This window comes from Dendronephthya gigantea, unplaced genomic scaffold, assembly GCF_004324835.1.
Source record: "Dendronephthya gigantea isolate DGI-Jeju-01 unplaced genomic scaffold, DenGig_1.0 000029F, whole genome shotgun sequence".
Taxonomy (NCBI): Eukaryota; Metazoa; Cnidaria; class Anthozoa; order Malacalcyonacea; family Nephtheidae; genus Dendronephthya; species Dendronephthya gigantea.
This window is the reverse complement of record NW_021163039.1, coordinates 1,348,570-1,363,405: the sequence shown is the minus strand read 5'-3', so window position 1 is coordinate 1,363,405 and position 14,836 is coordinate 1,348,570. Positions and strand designations below refer to the sequence as shown.

Genomic DNA, 14,836 nt, shown 5'->3' with positions numbered 1-14,836 from the left:
GCTGAAATATTTTGCTGTAAATAGTTTAATTGTCAATGGAAGTACATATTAAATGCATAAGATGCAGCTTCAGTCATTCACAAGATGTATGAGAGTATTTTTAAACTTTGGCTTATCCACCGTTTAAGCTAAACGCCTTTCGAACAACTGGGCCCAGGGCGCTTATATACTATATAAGCGCCCTGATAAAAATGCAATTAAAGCGCTAATTGTTTGTGTTCTAATTAAATTCAGAACGTCATAACCCGCGATTATGACGTCATACACTCAAGTGTGAAGATCAACTCAACTCCAGTCAAATCGTGTTTCCAAGCCAGTCACATACGAATCCATGCAGTCGTTTTTATGAATCAACATGGACGCCATGAAGAGTTAGAAAATGTTTTTGTTTCTTATTCTGCAGCTGTTTTCTACGTCCAGAGGAATCTTTGCAAAGGAAGGTAAGATTTTAAAGTTTCCTTTTGATATTTCAGTTTTGAAGAGTTTAGAAGAGTAGTCGTGGTTTTATTCTCCCGAGTTCCGGGGTAAGAAACTGCCGGGGTTTATCACACTGCTCTGGAAATTGAAATGAAAAGACAATTCAGCCACGAACTGCGTTCTCGGTTTTACCAACTGAAGCGCTTCCATAATAAACTATCCCGAATCGCGCCTTCTGCCTGGCGGAAGATTAATGATAGCCTATTGTAGTGGATTGACTAAATATCATACTCCAAAAGAAGGATATTGTGACCAGAATCAAGTCAGTCCACTCTCGGAATATGCCTATTGGTGTATGTAAGTCTTTGCAACATGAACAATTGGCACGAAAAGTTTTCTTAAAATTGCGAATTTTGTTTTTATTGCGAAAACTTGAAGTCGCGGGGTTTCTTTGTATTCCGTTATTTTTTAATAAAACAATTAGACAACTCGTTATATTTGAACGAATGGTTAACTGGGCTTCGTTGTCTAATTGTTGGTCAGTTGCCTAATGACACAGCGCTGACAGTCCGAATCAAATTTGGTTGGGCAACTGCCTAAAATGTTCTGGAAAACTTTCCTGTGACCAGCAACAGACCTCTTCCTGTTTAGAATATGTCAACACGGTTCGTTAAAGAAAGAAATAAGAAATCAAATTTATTAGCTATCAAAGCTGAATTCTGTAAACTATACTGATGCAGGGTGAAATTGTGGCAAAGCCAAACATATGACGATATGTTTGTCAGTTCGTACGGACATAAACCTAACTCCGAGATTAAAAAACCATTTGCATTTTTAACAACCGTTTAAACTTTTAGTAATGAAAACCTTGTTAATTCATCATGTTGTCCAATAATATCTAAATTAATTACAAATTATTCCTACAAATTTCCAACCTTATCTGATAAAATGTATAATTATATGTGACTTCTTTGAGGCTCAACGGCCTCAACCAAAGTTATGATCTCCGCGATTATACAATTACTTAATGGTTTCCGTGTTTGGATGGCCTGATCCAAACACGGGCTTCAACCAATCAGAACACGCGTTATATACATGTTATTTTATAAGAAACGTTACTACATCTTAATATGTGTTATAAACAGTGTCACAATTGTTTTTAATACATAATGTATAAACCTCGTTCTCTACAGTTTGATTGTATGGTTTCATTAAGGATCTTCTTACCCACTTTAGTAGTAACACATACAATATATAAACATTCATGCAAGACAACAATTCTGAAGTTTCAGAGTTTCTGAGAGTAATGATAAATGTTTATCTGTGATTCCATTGTTGTTTACATCCAACTTAGTGAGTTTACATCGCTTGTCTCCGAGAGCCTGGCACAAGCTCGGCATGCATTCGTCTGTTAACGAACAATGGGAAACGTTCAAACTGATGAGAGGGCATTCTTCTTGTTCAAGAACACTGCACAAGATCCGCATACCTTCATCTCCTATCTTATTATTGCTAAGTGTCAAGTCCTTTAGTCCACATTTTCCTTCATTGACAGCATCACCCAAGGCAACCATGCTTTTTTCTGTTAAAGAACATGAGCTAAGATTCAACGTAGTAACCTTACACGTCTGTTGTCCGAAAACTTCACACAACATTGCCATTCCTTTATTACTTAAATTATTATCACTGATGTTTAAGTCAGTTATTTGACAGTGTTCGTCACTGAGAAGCTCTACCAGCCAGAATATGCTTTCATTGGGGAGAGAATGTTTAGATAGATTTAACTTCTCAAGTTTCAGCCGCCTTTCTCGAATTCCGCTACAAAGAAAATGAACGCCCTCATCACCTATATCATTCCCACCAAGATTAAGTTCTGTAAGCTGGTTACAAACTTCGACGCTGAGAAATTCTAAAAGTGTAGGAATTCCGCATGAAGTAATGTGATTAATCGACAGGTCTAAATCCTCCAAACAGACTTTATGGCTATTTTGGGGAAACTCGTTCAGATACGCCACTCCGGCATCACTAATACTGTTGTGAGACAAACATAACTTGGTAAGTTTCGAATGACTGTGATTCAGCTGACATTCAGATGTCAACGCAGTAGCACAACGCCTCACACCCATGTCGTGAAGATTACAATCCCGCACACTCAGTGACTTTAAGCATCTTCCATGCAGCAATTTAAAAGCTTCCATCACACAAGCACGGGATACGCCTGCAATGCTTAAACAATTTAAAAAGTTCAAGTGTTTGCAAATGAACGTCATTGCTGCCACATCGCTTGGGGAGAGACGTCTTATAACACAACCAGAACACCATATCTCAGTCACATCTTTCAAAGCAGAGTTTGCAGCAATTTCTTTAGCAACATCTTCATCCTGCGCTTCTCTCAAGCATTTCATCACCAAAATATTTGCTTCAATGTTGTACGTAGTGCCTTCAATTGCAAGATATTTCTTGAACGACAACACACAGCTTCTGTACAGACGAAAGTCATCGGACTTCCTTATTTTCACTCCCAATACTCCAGCTAGAAATTGAAGCACCAGATGCCATCTGCCATGCTTGAAATGGGAAGTTATAAATTCTTTTAATTCTTCAGGTGTTTTTGTTTCCACTATATGCTTCGCTGCGAGAAATTCTTGTATAGTTAAATGAATGAAGCAAGCTTGTGTTTGAATTTGAAAAATTGGATTAGGTAAAGAATTTAATAATCCAGACGCTTTCATTTTCTCATCAACTAGCTCTCCATTGAAAATCAGTTCATCATTTTTCATACCATTGTAAGCCAACTGTTGAAGTTGCTTTAAAACTTCTTTGCTTTGATTTCGGTCATGATGCTTATTGAAGTAGACTAAGGCCAGCTCGTACAGTTCAGTCAAAGTAGTTGGTAGAGCACCAATATCACCCTCTGAGTCAATGAGACATTCGAAAAGAGAAACACAAACAATAAAACAATTCACTGGAATGTAGCATAAATTCATCAGTTCAGATGATGATTTCATGTGACCCAATATCGTTGCTTCTAGATCACACCTGTTATGATTAGCACAAAACTGTTTAACATACTGTTCAATTTTATCTGATGTGAACCCAATAATCTCAGCAGTTCTGTCAAATTTCATTTTGCACAAAACATCATTCACAGTTGGCCTGCTGGTCACCAAGACTGTTGCCCCTGGTAACATGTCGCCAGACAAGATTTTGACAAACAGAATCATTGCAGACATGGAACAAGAAACATCGTCATTGGGAAACATTCTTGACTGATCTAGAATTTCTGAAAACCTTCATGGTTTGCACCAAATTCATCGAAACCGTCAAAAATGAAAGTAGCATTTTGTGGGTTTTCCCAAATTTCTTTAAAAATACTTTCAAATTCATTTTCATTCTGCAGCTCTGTTCCAAACTGAAGAAATTTCTTAAGTGTTACATGTTCTATTTCGGATAGATTGAACCATCTGAATTTGAAGTAAAATGCGATTTTATCATGATAAATTTCATCATCTCCTTTTGCCCAATCTCGCATGATTTTTCTGGTCAGAACAGTTTTTCCAATTCCGGGACGTCCGATCAACAAAATGGTAGAAGGGATTTTGTTTTTAGTATCCTGCTTTGGACAAAATAATTCCTTAATCTCTTTCAGGAGTATTGAAAATTCTGGAACTTTCGTATAAACATCATAGATCTCATGCCTATCCATTCCCTTTGAAAACTTGTGTGGGGCTTGTTCAGTATGGATAACAAGGTCTATGAACATGTCGTCCAAAGGTGTATGCTTTGAACCATAATTTATGTCCTGTGTGAGGCCTAGCTGTAAAACCTTTTCCTTGTAAACGTCACAGCAATTTTTTATGCAAATTAAGGCAACTTTATCAGATAAGTTTTGCAGTCGAAGAAAATACTCAATGATAAATTGCAAATCACTTGACCAGGCTGGAGGAATGGAACGGGAAAATCGCTTCACTAGTAGATAAATAACTTCTGCCAGGGCAATTATACAAAAAATACCATTACATACAGACAAAGTTATCAACAAAGATTCTTTATCGCGGGCAGCTGAATTGGTACATCTTACACTAGATAGCTTGTCGCCGCTTGTATTCTTTGTTGTAGTCGTGTGAGTGCGTTGAACTCAATTTAGGGTATTTACAACTGAATTGTGTATCAAATCCACTCGGATACAATACAGTATGCTGTAGGATTGTGAATAATGTACAGAGAATTGAACGAGCCACAAGGTGGAACAAATAGAAATTGAAAACATAAAAGGTTTTTCTACCTTGTTCATTGTTCCCTCTCGCGACTGTTTGAGGTTCATCACTTCCGCTTGAGAGTCTTTCTGCTTGTTTGATACGATTGCCAACAGCAAGCGAATAAACGACACTCACAACAACAACAGAACCAAAATTGACAAAACAAAAGCAAATAATTTCACGGGAGAGTTGTACTTGTCGTCGTAGAATGAGAAACACGTTTTCTCGGCATAAATTTTGTGCGTTGCATGTTTTGTGTCAACAGCACAACTGAACTTTTGCATCTCGCTGAGTCTAAATTCCCTGGCAATTGCTGTAAAGATCAATCCACAGAAAAAATGAATGATCACACATATGTAGGATAAGATGCTAAATCTCTTCGGTATTAGGTGTTCTTTAATACCATCCATCATCTTGAAAGAAATAAGAATATTTACTTCACGATATAAATCTTAGCCCACACTGTCGCGTCTCTCTCGACGTAAAGTGTTTTTTTAAAATAAATCACTGAGCAAAACAATACCCAACCTCGTGCCTAAACAATATCGTCTTCGCAATATGCAAAAAGAAGTAATTCTTTAAATTCCTGTTCCGCAATTACACAAAGAAAATATCAGTTCCAGAAATGAGTTGTTAATTCACATTTCGCGCGGGGGTTCTTGGATTGGCCACCGATGAACTCCATATATACGTGGAGTGGGATCTTGATTGCTGAAAGTGAAACCAAAGATGGCAGAAATTAAAGGCCCCATTGGTCATTTTCAATCATCCTAGGTGCGCGGCCAATTATTTTTCTCATTGTTCCGACCGGCAGTAATGATCCACTAGTGAATCTCGTTAGTTTTATTACGTGACGAATTTTTCGCCAACATAGTATTATTACAATGCGACAAATTTTTCGCCAACATAGTTATTATTACAATGCAACAAATTGTTCGGTAATTTGTCAAAATAGTGTTATTACAATGTCGAGTTCGAATTACATAAATTTAGGCTGCCTATGTTGTGATTCTTTAAAACATCAACAATCCGCCACTTTGTTTTTTTCGAAAGATATCCAGCTGATCTGGGTATAAAAATCAACCAATCAGAAGCCAGATCTTGGACAAAACTGAATTATCATTTCCTTCATTGCATATGACTTCGACACTCGAAAATATCAAGTAATTTTATGATATTTATGTGAAAACACGTTTATTTTTTCCCAACTGTAAATTAGAATTAAAATTTTTCACCCTTTATTCATATTAGTTGGAAGAATAGGGACAAGTAACACCAGGAACATGACAGTTTTGTCGAGACGCTTTATGACGTCATGATCTCAGATCAACTGAATCACGTCTTTCGTAGTGAACTTCACTGAAATTTCCACGCATCCAAATACAAAATATCAGATCGAACAGTTTTCCTCGAGATTTCTCTCATTTTTCACTCAAATATACAGGCCGGTATCAAAAAATCTCCTGAACATGAAATTATTGCCTAATTTGTGGTACTCGCACAATACAAAGTATTAAAAAGGCTGATATTTCTACGCAAGATGTTTCCAACCCAGCTAAATTTTACTAATTTTTGTGTGTTTTATCCATTGAACTGTAAACAAACTGGAACGATAACTCAGGGGAGGGGGGAAATTGAAGCCAGTGCTTTTTACTTTTTCTGAGGTATGAGCTGAAATACTTGACGCCAAATGTTGAGCCGTACATCAAATTAAAGCTATTAAAAAGTTCTATTTCGTGTAGAAATTTCGAGATTTAAGTTTTGAAAATTCCACACCAAATATAACTTTTCAATGGTTTTAATTTGACACACAGCCCAAAGTTTGGCGTCAAGTATTTCGTCTCAAAACTCAGAAAAACTATTTTGGCTTCAAGCTAACATAGGGATGTCAGGAGTTATCGTTCCAGTTGACTAGTTTTATCTTGGAATATTGAGCCCGTGCAAATGACGTCATGCTATGGCGTCATACTATGACGTCATTTGCATGTGCTCAATATTCCCAATATTTTCAAATAAGAAGAAACTAAAATGAACGACAAATACAAACGGTTTGTATTTGACATCAATTTGACGTTAATTTGAGTTTTTCTTTTGTTCAGGACGAGAAGCCTGAAGCTTGCATTACAAAGAGCAAAAAAACGACGAGAGAGAAACGAAATTATGTTGTTATTGTAAACATCTTGATATGGTTGTTTCATGGGGCGTGGGAGGGAGTAGTAACAAAGAGAGGTTGGGGACTGGAAACAGTGTGCATCAGACTGGAGTAGGAAATACGCGGCGGAAGACAGAAGACAGAATGAGGTGTAGGTGATGAGGTACGGTTGATAGTGGATAAGAGGGGTTTGAAATAGGATAATTGCGTACAGCTTTGGCTCTTTTTCTGCATCTCATTCAATAGGAAGTTAGATGGTAGAAAAATATAAGAACTGCTTACTTTCGCCACGCATTCTTATCAAATATTCGTCTCTTTCGACTTTACAGCGAGTCATCTGAAACTGAAACAGCCGCCGTGATTCAGGCAGATTTTGGTGATTCTAAACTCAATGATGACGAAACCGTAACATGCGCAGTAGAACCAAAAGGTACGTCACCGACCGATATTGTCTTTACCGATGTCGTACACAATAATTCTGAAGAACTTCGTGCATGCAAAATGAAATCGCCCTTCTTGTAAGGACAACTTAGTATTAGGAATCATCTAAAAATGACCTCCCAAATTTGAAGAGAAATTTTAAAATGGCTCCCTTGGCAGTTCTTTAGTATCGGTACCTCTTACGAAACAAAAGCTGGGACACGTTGCCGTAGTGTTAAAGGCATGCCTTAGAATTAAGTACTATCTAATAATGATCTCCCTAGTCAGGGTCGCCGGAAGCTGTTTAGGGCAGCGTGGGATAGAACTTGAGAAAAGGGCATATTCCTTTTACCTTAGCAACAGTGTGAAGCAGAACTTTCAACTGCTATACCTCCCTTCCCCTCTTATGCCCAGTTCTTCCGGCGCTCCTGTCCCTAATGTAAAAACTTTTTAAAATGGACAATTCCCTGGTAAAAAGAACTCCCTAATATGACGCCTTATACTATGGACAACTCTCTAATATGATGGACTGACACTTAATACTAATACTGATACTTAAATATGCAGAGAAATCGTTAGCAACAACACTTCTCTAATACAGTCAGCTCTTTAATACTGATGCGCCTTCCCTATAAATTGCTCCTAATATCAACACCTCTCCAAAACCAGAACCTCGTACAAAAAGCCGGGACACTTTGCCGTAGTGTTAATGCATGTCTGATAAGAACCATCTGAAAAAGAGATGATTTTTAGCGAGAATTGCCAAATTTGTCTAGACCGTATTTATCATGAATATCACTGTATTATTCCGTCCGAAATTTGCCAAACGGAGGTCAGATATTTCTGCTAAAAAACCTCGTTTATATCTGGGGCCGGTTGTACAAAGGTTGGACAGGGCTATCCATCGAATAGTGATTTTTTCAACCTTTCTAAAAATGCTTGAAAAGCAATCAAATTTCAGCTTTGTAGGCAACAATTATTAAAAGATTCCCCAATTTAGGAATACTAAGATTTAATCAAAATTTCAGCCAACAACGGACGATTTTAAAGCGATTGAAAAAAACACTACCCGGTGGATAGCGCTATCTGGCTTTCATACAACCGGCCCCTGGTAATTAAATGTATTTGTTTAGTATGATAAACCGTAAGGTTTTTTAACCTGCTGAACCTTGTTGACTGAGAGTGAGAGAATCATTTCTTTCTGCATCCGTCAGCCCTCACACACGAAATTATGGAATAAAAATGTAATTCAAGCGCTAATTATTTGTGCTCTAATTAAATTCAAAACGTCATAACCTGCGATTATGACGTCATATGCCCAAGTGTGAAGATCAACTCAACTCAGTCAAATCGTGTTTCCAAGCCAGTCACATACGAATCCAGCCGTTTTTATGAATCAACACCGACGCCATGAAGAGTTAAAAATGTTTTTGTTTCTTATTCTGCAGCTGTTTTCTACGTCGAGAGGAATCTTTGCTGAGGAAGGTAAGATTTTAAAGTTTCCTTTTGATATTCCAGTTTTGAAGAGTTTAAAAGAGTAGACGGGGTTTATTATCCCGGGTTCTGGGGTAAAAAACTTCCGGGGATTATCACACGGCTCAGGAAACAAATCATTGAAATGAAAAGACAATTCAGCCACGAACTACGTACTCGGTTTTACCAACTGAAGCGCTTCCATAATAAACTATCCCGTATCCCGCCTTCCGCCTGGCTACGCTACTTGTAGGCGATGAATGATAGCCTATTGTAGTGGATTGACTAAATATCATACTCCAAAAGAAGGATTTTGTGACCAGAATCCAGTTAGTCCACTCTCGGAATATGCCTATTGATGCATGTTCTTTGCAACATCAACAATTGGCGCGAAAAAGTTTTCTTAAAATTGCGAGTTTTGTTTTTATTGCGAAAACTTGAAGTCGCGGGGTTTCTTTGTATTCCGTTAGTTTTACTAAATAATTAGACAACTCACCCTCGTTATATTTGAACGAATGGTTAACTGGGCTTCGTTGTCTAATTGTTAGTTAGTCGCCTAATGACACAGCGCTGAGGGTCAGAATCAAATTTGGTTGGGCAACTGCCAAAAATGCTCTGAAAAGCATTCATGTGACTAGCAACAGACCTCTTCCTCTTTCGAATATGTCAACACGGTTCGTTAAACAAAGAAATAAGAAATCAAATTCATTATCAAAGCTGAATTCTGTAAACTATACATGCAGGGTGAAATTGTGGCAAAGCCAAATATATGACGATATGATTGTCAGTTCGTACGGACATAAACCTAACTCTGCGTTTAAAAAACCATTTGCATTTTTAACAACCGTTTAAACTTTTAGTAATGAAAACCTTGTTAATTCATCTTGTCCAATAATATCTAAATTAATTACAAATTATTCCTACAAATTTCCAACCTTATCTGATAAAATATATAATTATCTGCGACTTCTTTGAGGATCAACCAAAGTTATGATCTCCGATGAAACGTTACGTTACTACATTTTAATATGTGTTGTCTCACAATTGTTTTTAATAGGAAATGTCTAAACCTCGTTCTTTGCAGATATCAGATTGCATCGTTTCATTAAGGATATTTTTACCCGCTTTAGTAGTAGTAACGCATACAATATTTAAATATTTCAGACAACAATTCTGAAGTTTCAGAGTGTCTGAGAGTAATGAAAAATGTTTGTCTGTGATTCCATTGTAACCTACATCCAACCTAGTGAGTTTACATCGCTTATCTCCGAGAGCCTGGCACAAGATCGGCATGCATTCGTCTGTTAACGAACAACTGGAAACGTTCAATCTGGTGAGAGGACATGTTCCTTGTTCAAGAAAACTGCACAAGATCTGCATACCTTCATCTCTTATCTTATTACCGCTAAGATTTAATATCTTTAGTCCACATTTTCCTTCATTGACAGCATCACCCAAGGCAACCATGCTTTTTTCTGTTAAATAACACGAGCTAATATTCAACGTAGTAATCTTACATGTTTCTTGTCGGAAAACGTCAAACAACATCTCCATTCCTTTATCACCTATTTTACTATCACCGATTTCTAAGTCAGTTATTTGACAGTGTTCGTCACTGATAAGCTCTACCAGGCAGGGTACGCTTTCATTGGTTAAAGAACATCCGGATAGATTTAACTTTTTCAGCTTCAACCGTCTTTCTCGAAATACGCTACAAAGAAAACGAACGCCCTTATCACCTAAATTATTCCAACAAAGATTAAGTTCTGTAAGCTGGTTACAAACTTCGACGCTGAGAAATTCTAAAAGTGTAGGAATTCCGCGTGAAGTAATGTGATTATGCGAGATGTCTAAATCCTCCAAACAGACTTTATGGCTATTTTGGAGAAAATCGTTCAGATACGCCACTCCGACATCAGTAATACTGTTGTAAGACAAACGTAACTTGGTAAGCTTAGAATGACTGTGATTCAGCTGACATTCAGATGTCAACGCAGTAGCACAACGCTTCACACCCATGTCGTGAAGATTACAATCTTCTACAATCAGTGACTTTAGGCATCTTCCATGCAGCAATTTAAAAGCTTCCATCAAACAAGCACTGGATACCCGTGTAATGACTAGGCAATTTAAAAAGTCCAAGTGTTTGCAAACGAACACCATTGCTGACACATCGCTTGTGGAGAGAAGTGGTATATCTAAAGAAAAACACCATATCGTAGTCACATCTTTCAAAGCAGTGTTTGCAGCAACATCTTCGTCCTGCGCTTCCCTCAAACATTTCATCACCAAAATATTTGCTTCAATGTTGTACATAGTGCCTCCAATTGCAAGATATTTCTTGAACGACAACACACAGCTTCTGTATTGATCAAAGTCATCAGACGTCCTCATTTTCCCTCCCAATAATCCAGCTAGAAATTGAAGCACCAGATGCCATCTGCCATGCTTGAAATGCGAAGTAATAAATTCTTTTACTTCTTCAGGTGTTTTTGTTTCCACTATATGCTTCGCCGCGAGAAATTCTTGTATAGTTAAATGAATGAAGCAAACCTGTATTTGAATTTGAAAAATTGGATTAGGTAAAGAGTTTAGTAATCCTGATCCTTTCATTTTCTCATCGACTAGCTTTCCAATGAAAATCAGTTCATCATTTTTCATACCATTGAAAGCCAACTGTTGAAGTCGCTTTAAAACTTCTTCTTTGCTTTGATTTCGGTCATGATGCTCATTGAAGTAGACTAATGCCAACTCGTACAGTTCAGTCAAAGTAGTTGGTAGAGCACCAATATCACCCTCTGAGTCAATGAGACATTCGAACAGACAAACACAAACAATAAAACAATTCACTGGAATGTAGCATAAATTCATCAGTTCGGATGATGATTTAATATGACCCAATAGCGTTGCTTCTAGATCGCACCTGTTATGATTAGCACAAAATTGTTTAACATACTGTTCAATTTTATCTGATGTGAACCCAACTATCTCAACAGTTCTGTCAAATTTCATTTTGCACAAAACATCATTCACAGTCGGCCTGCTGGTCACCAAGACTGTTGCCCCTGGTAACATGTCGCCAGACAAGATTTTCACAAACCAAATCATTGCAGACATGGAACAAGAAACATCGTCATTGGGGAACATTCTTGACTGATCTAGAACATTCAGAAAACTTCCATGGCTTGCATGAAATTCATCTAAACCGTCAAAAACGAAGATAGCCATTCGTGGATTTTTCCAAATTTCTTCAAAAATACTTTCGATTTCATCTTCATTCAGTTCTGTTCCAAACTGAAGAAATTTCACGAGTGTTACATTTTTTATTGTGGCAAAGTTGAACCATCTGAATTTTAAGTAAAAAGCGATCTTATTGTGATAAATTTCATCATCTCCTTTTGCCCAATCACGCATGATTTTTCTGGTCAGAACAGTTTTTCCAATTCCAGGACGTCCGATCACCAAAATGGTGGAAGGGATTTTGCTTTTAGTATCCTTGTTGGGATAAAATAATTCCTTAATCTCTTTCAGGTGTATTGAATCTTTGGGAACTTTCATATAAACATCATAGATCTCATGCCTTTCCATTCCTTTGGAAAACTTGTGTGGGGCTTGTTCAGTTTGTATAACAACGTCTATGAACATGTCTTCCAAAGGTGTATTATTTGAACCATAATTTATGTCTGGTGTGAGACCTAGCTGTAAAACCTTTCGCTTTTCAATGTCACGACTGTTCGGGGTACAATTGCTTATGCTGATCAACTCAACCTCATCAGGTACGTATTGCTCTCGAAGAAAATACTCAATAATAAATTCCAAATCACATGACCAAGCTTGAGGAATGGAACGGGAAAATCGCTTCACTAGTAGATAAATAAACTCCGCCATGGCAATTATACTAAAAATGCCATTAAATAACGACAAAGCAACCAATAAAGATTCTTTATCCTGGGCAGCCGAGTTCGTGCATCTTACACTAGATAGCTTGGCGCCGCTTGTATTCTTTGCTTTAGTCGTGTTTGAGTGCGTTGAACTCAATTTGGGGTAATTACAACTGAATTGTGAATCAAAACCACTCGGATATAATACAGTATGCTGTAGGATTGTGAATAATATACAGAGCATTGAACGAGCCACAAGGTGGAACAAATAGAAATTGAAAACATAAAAGGTTTTTCTACCTTGTTCATTGTTTCTTTTCTTGGCGACTGTTTGAGGTTCATCACTTCCGCTTGAGAATCTTTCTGCTTGTTTGATACGATTGCCAACAGCAAGCGAATAAACGACACTCACAACAACAACAGAACCAAAATTGAGCAGAACGAAACCAAATAATTTCATGTCAGAGTTGTACTCGTCGTCGTAGATTGAAAAACACGTTTTTTCGACGTAACTTTTGTGCGTAGCATATTTTGTATCAACAGCACAACTGAACTTTTCCATCTCGCTGAGTTTCAGAGCCGTGGTAATTGCTGTAAATATCACTCCACAGGAAAGATGGATGATCACACATATGTAGGATAAGATGCTAAATCTCTTGGGTATTAAGTGTTCTTTAATACCATCCATTATCTTTGGTAAAGGAGGGATATTTGAGTTGAAATGAATATTTTAGCCGATTATGTCGCTTCTTGCTCAGGGCGAAGTATTTACGTATGAATTTGTAACTTGATATGGTGACGGTCATGTGCCTTTGGTGTTGTGTTGTTTCGATTGGTCTGTATTAACTCTGTATTTTATACTTCGTCACATGAAACCAAGCGATCTAAAATTTACTTGCTCTGAGCTTGGAGAAAGCACATCCATAGCATACAAATTCATCCCGAGGATTTGAAATATTAAGTAAAATTAGACAGAGACAAATCAGACAATGACGATTGTGATGTTCGGATTTTGTTACAAAACCTGTCATTTCCAGACGGATTACACGAATACAGAGCAACAAATGGTCAGGGGAAAACCACTGTACAGTGAACCGCGAATTCAGCCTCAGATTCGTCCTTAGAGTCGGCCACCAGACATTTTTGCGCTGAGTCTGTTGAAACTAGGCATTTACTAAAATTTAAGAAATCACGCTCGCAACATACAGCAGATGCAATGAGCGTCGGTGCTTTAAAACATTCAATAATAATCTACCATCATTAAATTACTGATAAATGCTCACGTTTATTCAAAAGCGCTAGACGGCAGAGTATCGCAGTTTTCCACGAGATCTTGAGTGTGCAAGACAAAATCTCAAGGGTGCAAGTGGAACGTCCATTTAGCCATGTGTACACTTCAATCGAGTAAATCGGCTATTTATAATTTATAAATTGAATAACAATATAACATTTTTTCTATAATTGAGTCTTGAGTCTTCACGAGCAGATCTACTTTCTTGAACCTTCTTGTCAGTCTTGTGTGGACAGTGTAGTTATGCAAAAGCGTGATGATTATTGCAGCGAATAAAAATTTCACGATGAAATAACTCCGACAGACAGTGTTTCCAAATTCATAGCGAACCATATTTCATCTTAAAATCCTAAGTTTTTCATCTTCAAAAAATACCACATCAGAGTGGAATTGTCCTTCAATTTAGTTTATTGCACAACCCTGATGCAACGACTTGTTTATTCCACAGCCTTAATGTAACCAAATTCGGAAATGAAGATGGTAATTTAAACTAATTTTGAAATTTTGGTGCGTAAAAATGTGTCGCTTTCCCGAGACAAGCAACTGACGTCTTGCTCTTTTCAGTATTTCCATTCGGTTCATTAAAGAAAGAAGAAATTTTATCAAAAACTAATACATACCAATACAATATACACTTAATGTATGCTCCCGAGGGAATTAGTGAGTTTTGTTTTCCCAGGAGTCTGAATAAACATTGAGACTCGAGGGAAAACAAAACTCATTATTTCCCGAGGTAGTGTACATTAAGTGTTTTGTTATATAGGAACGAAAACATACATGTTACACAACAATTTCATTCAAAAATGAAACCCACTTTACTTTGTTATGACAAGGTGCGGGCAACAATTTTTCACTTGTTTCCCTGGCGGGAAACATTGCATTTATTTAAAGTCATGTGACTACGAATGAACCAATCGCATTTAAAATACACAGCACCTATATA

General features: G+C 37.3%; 2 protein-coding genes across 2 annotated transcripts; both read right to left on the bottom strand.

Moving 5' to 3' along the window:
- Positions 1 to 1,263: 1,263 nt before the first annotated feature.
- LOC114524002 (ribonuclease inhibitor-like) lies at positions 1,264 to 3,676 on the bottom strand. Its single transcript, XM_028545100.1, has one exon. The coding sequence runs from the start codon at positions 3,648 to 3,650 to the stop codon at positions 1,680 to 1,682; it is 1,971 nt and encodes a 656-aa protein (XP_028400901.1). The 5' UTR covers positions 3,651 to 3,676; the 3' UTR covers positions 1,264 to 1,679.
- Positions 3,677 to 9,657: 5,981 nt separating this feature from the next.
- LOC114523940 (NACHT, LRR and PYD domains-containing protein 14-like) lies at positions 9,658 to 13,290 on the bottom strand. Its single transcript, XM_028545006.1, has one exon. The coding sequence runs from the start codon at positions 13,288 to 13,290 to the stop codon at positions 9,772 to 9,774; it is 3,519 nt and encodes a 1,172-aa protein (XP_028400807.1). The 3' UTR covers positions 9,658 to 9,771.
- Positions 13,291 to 14,836: the final 1,546 nt, after the last annotated feature.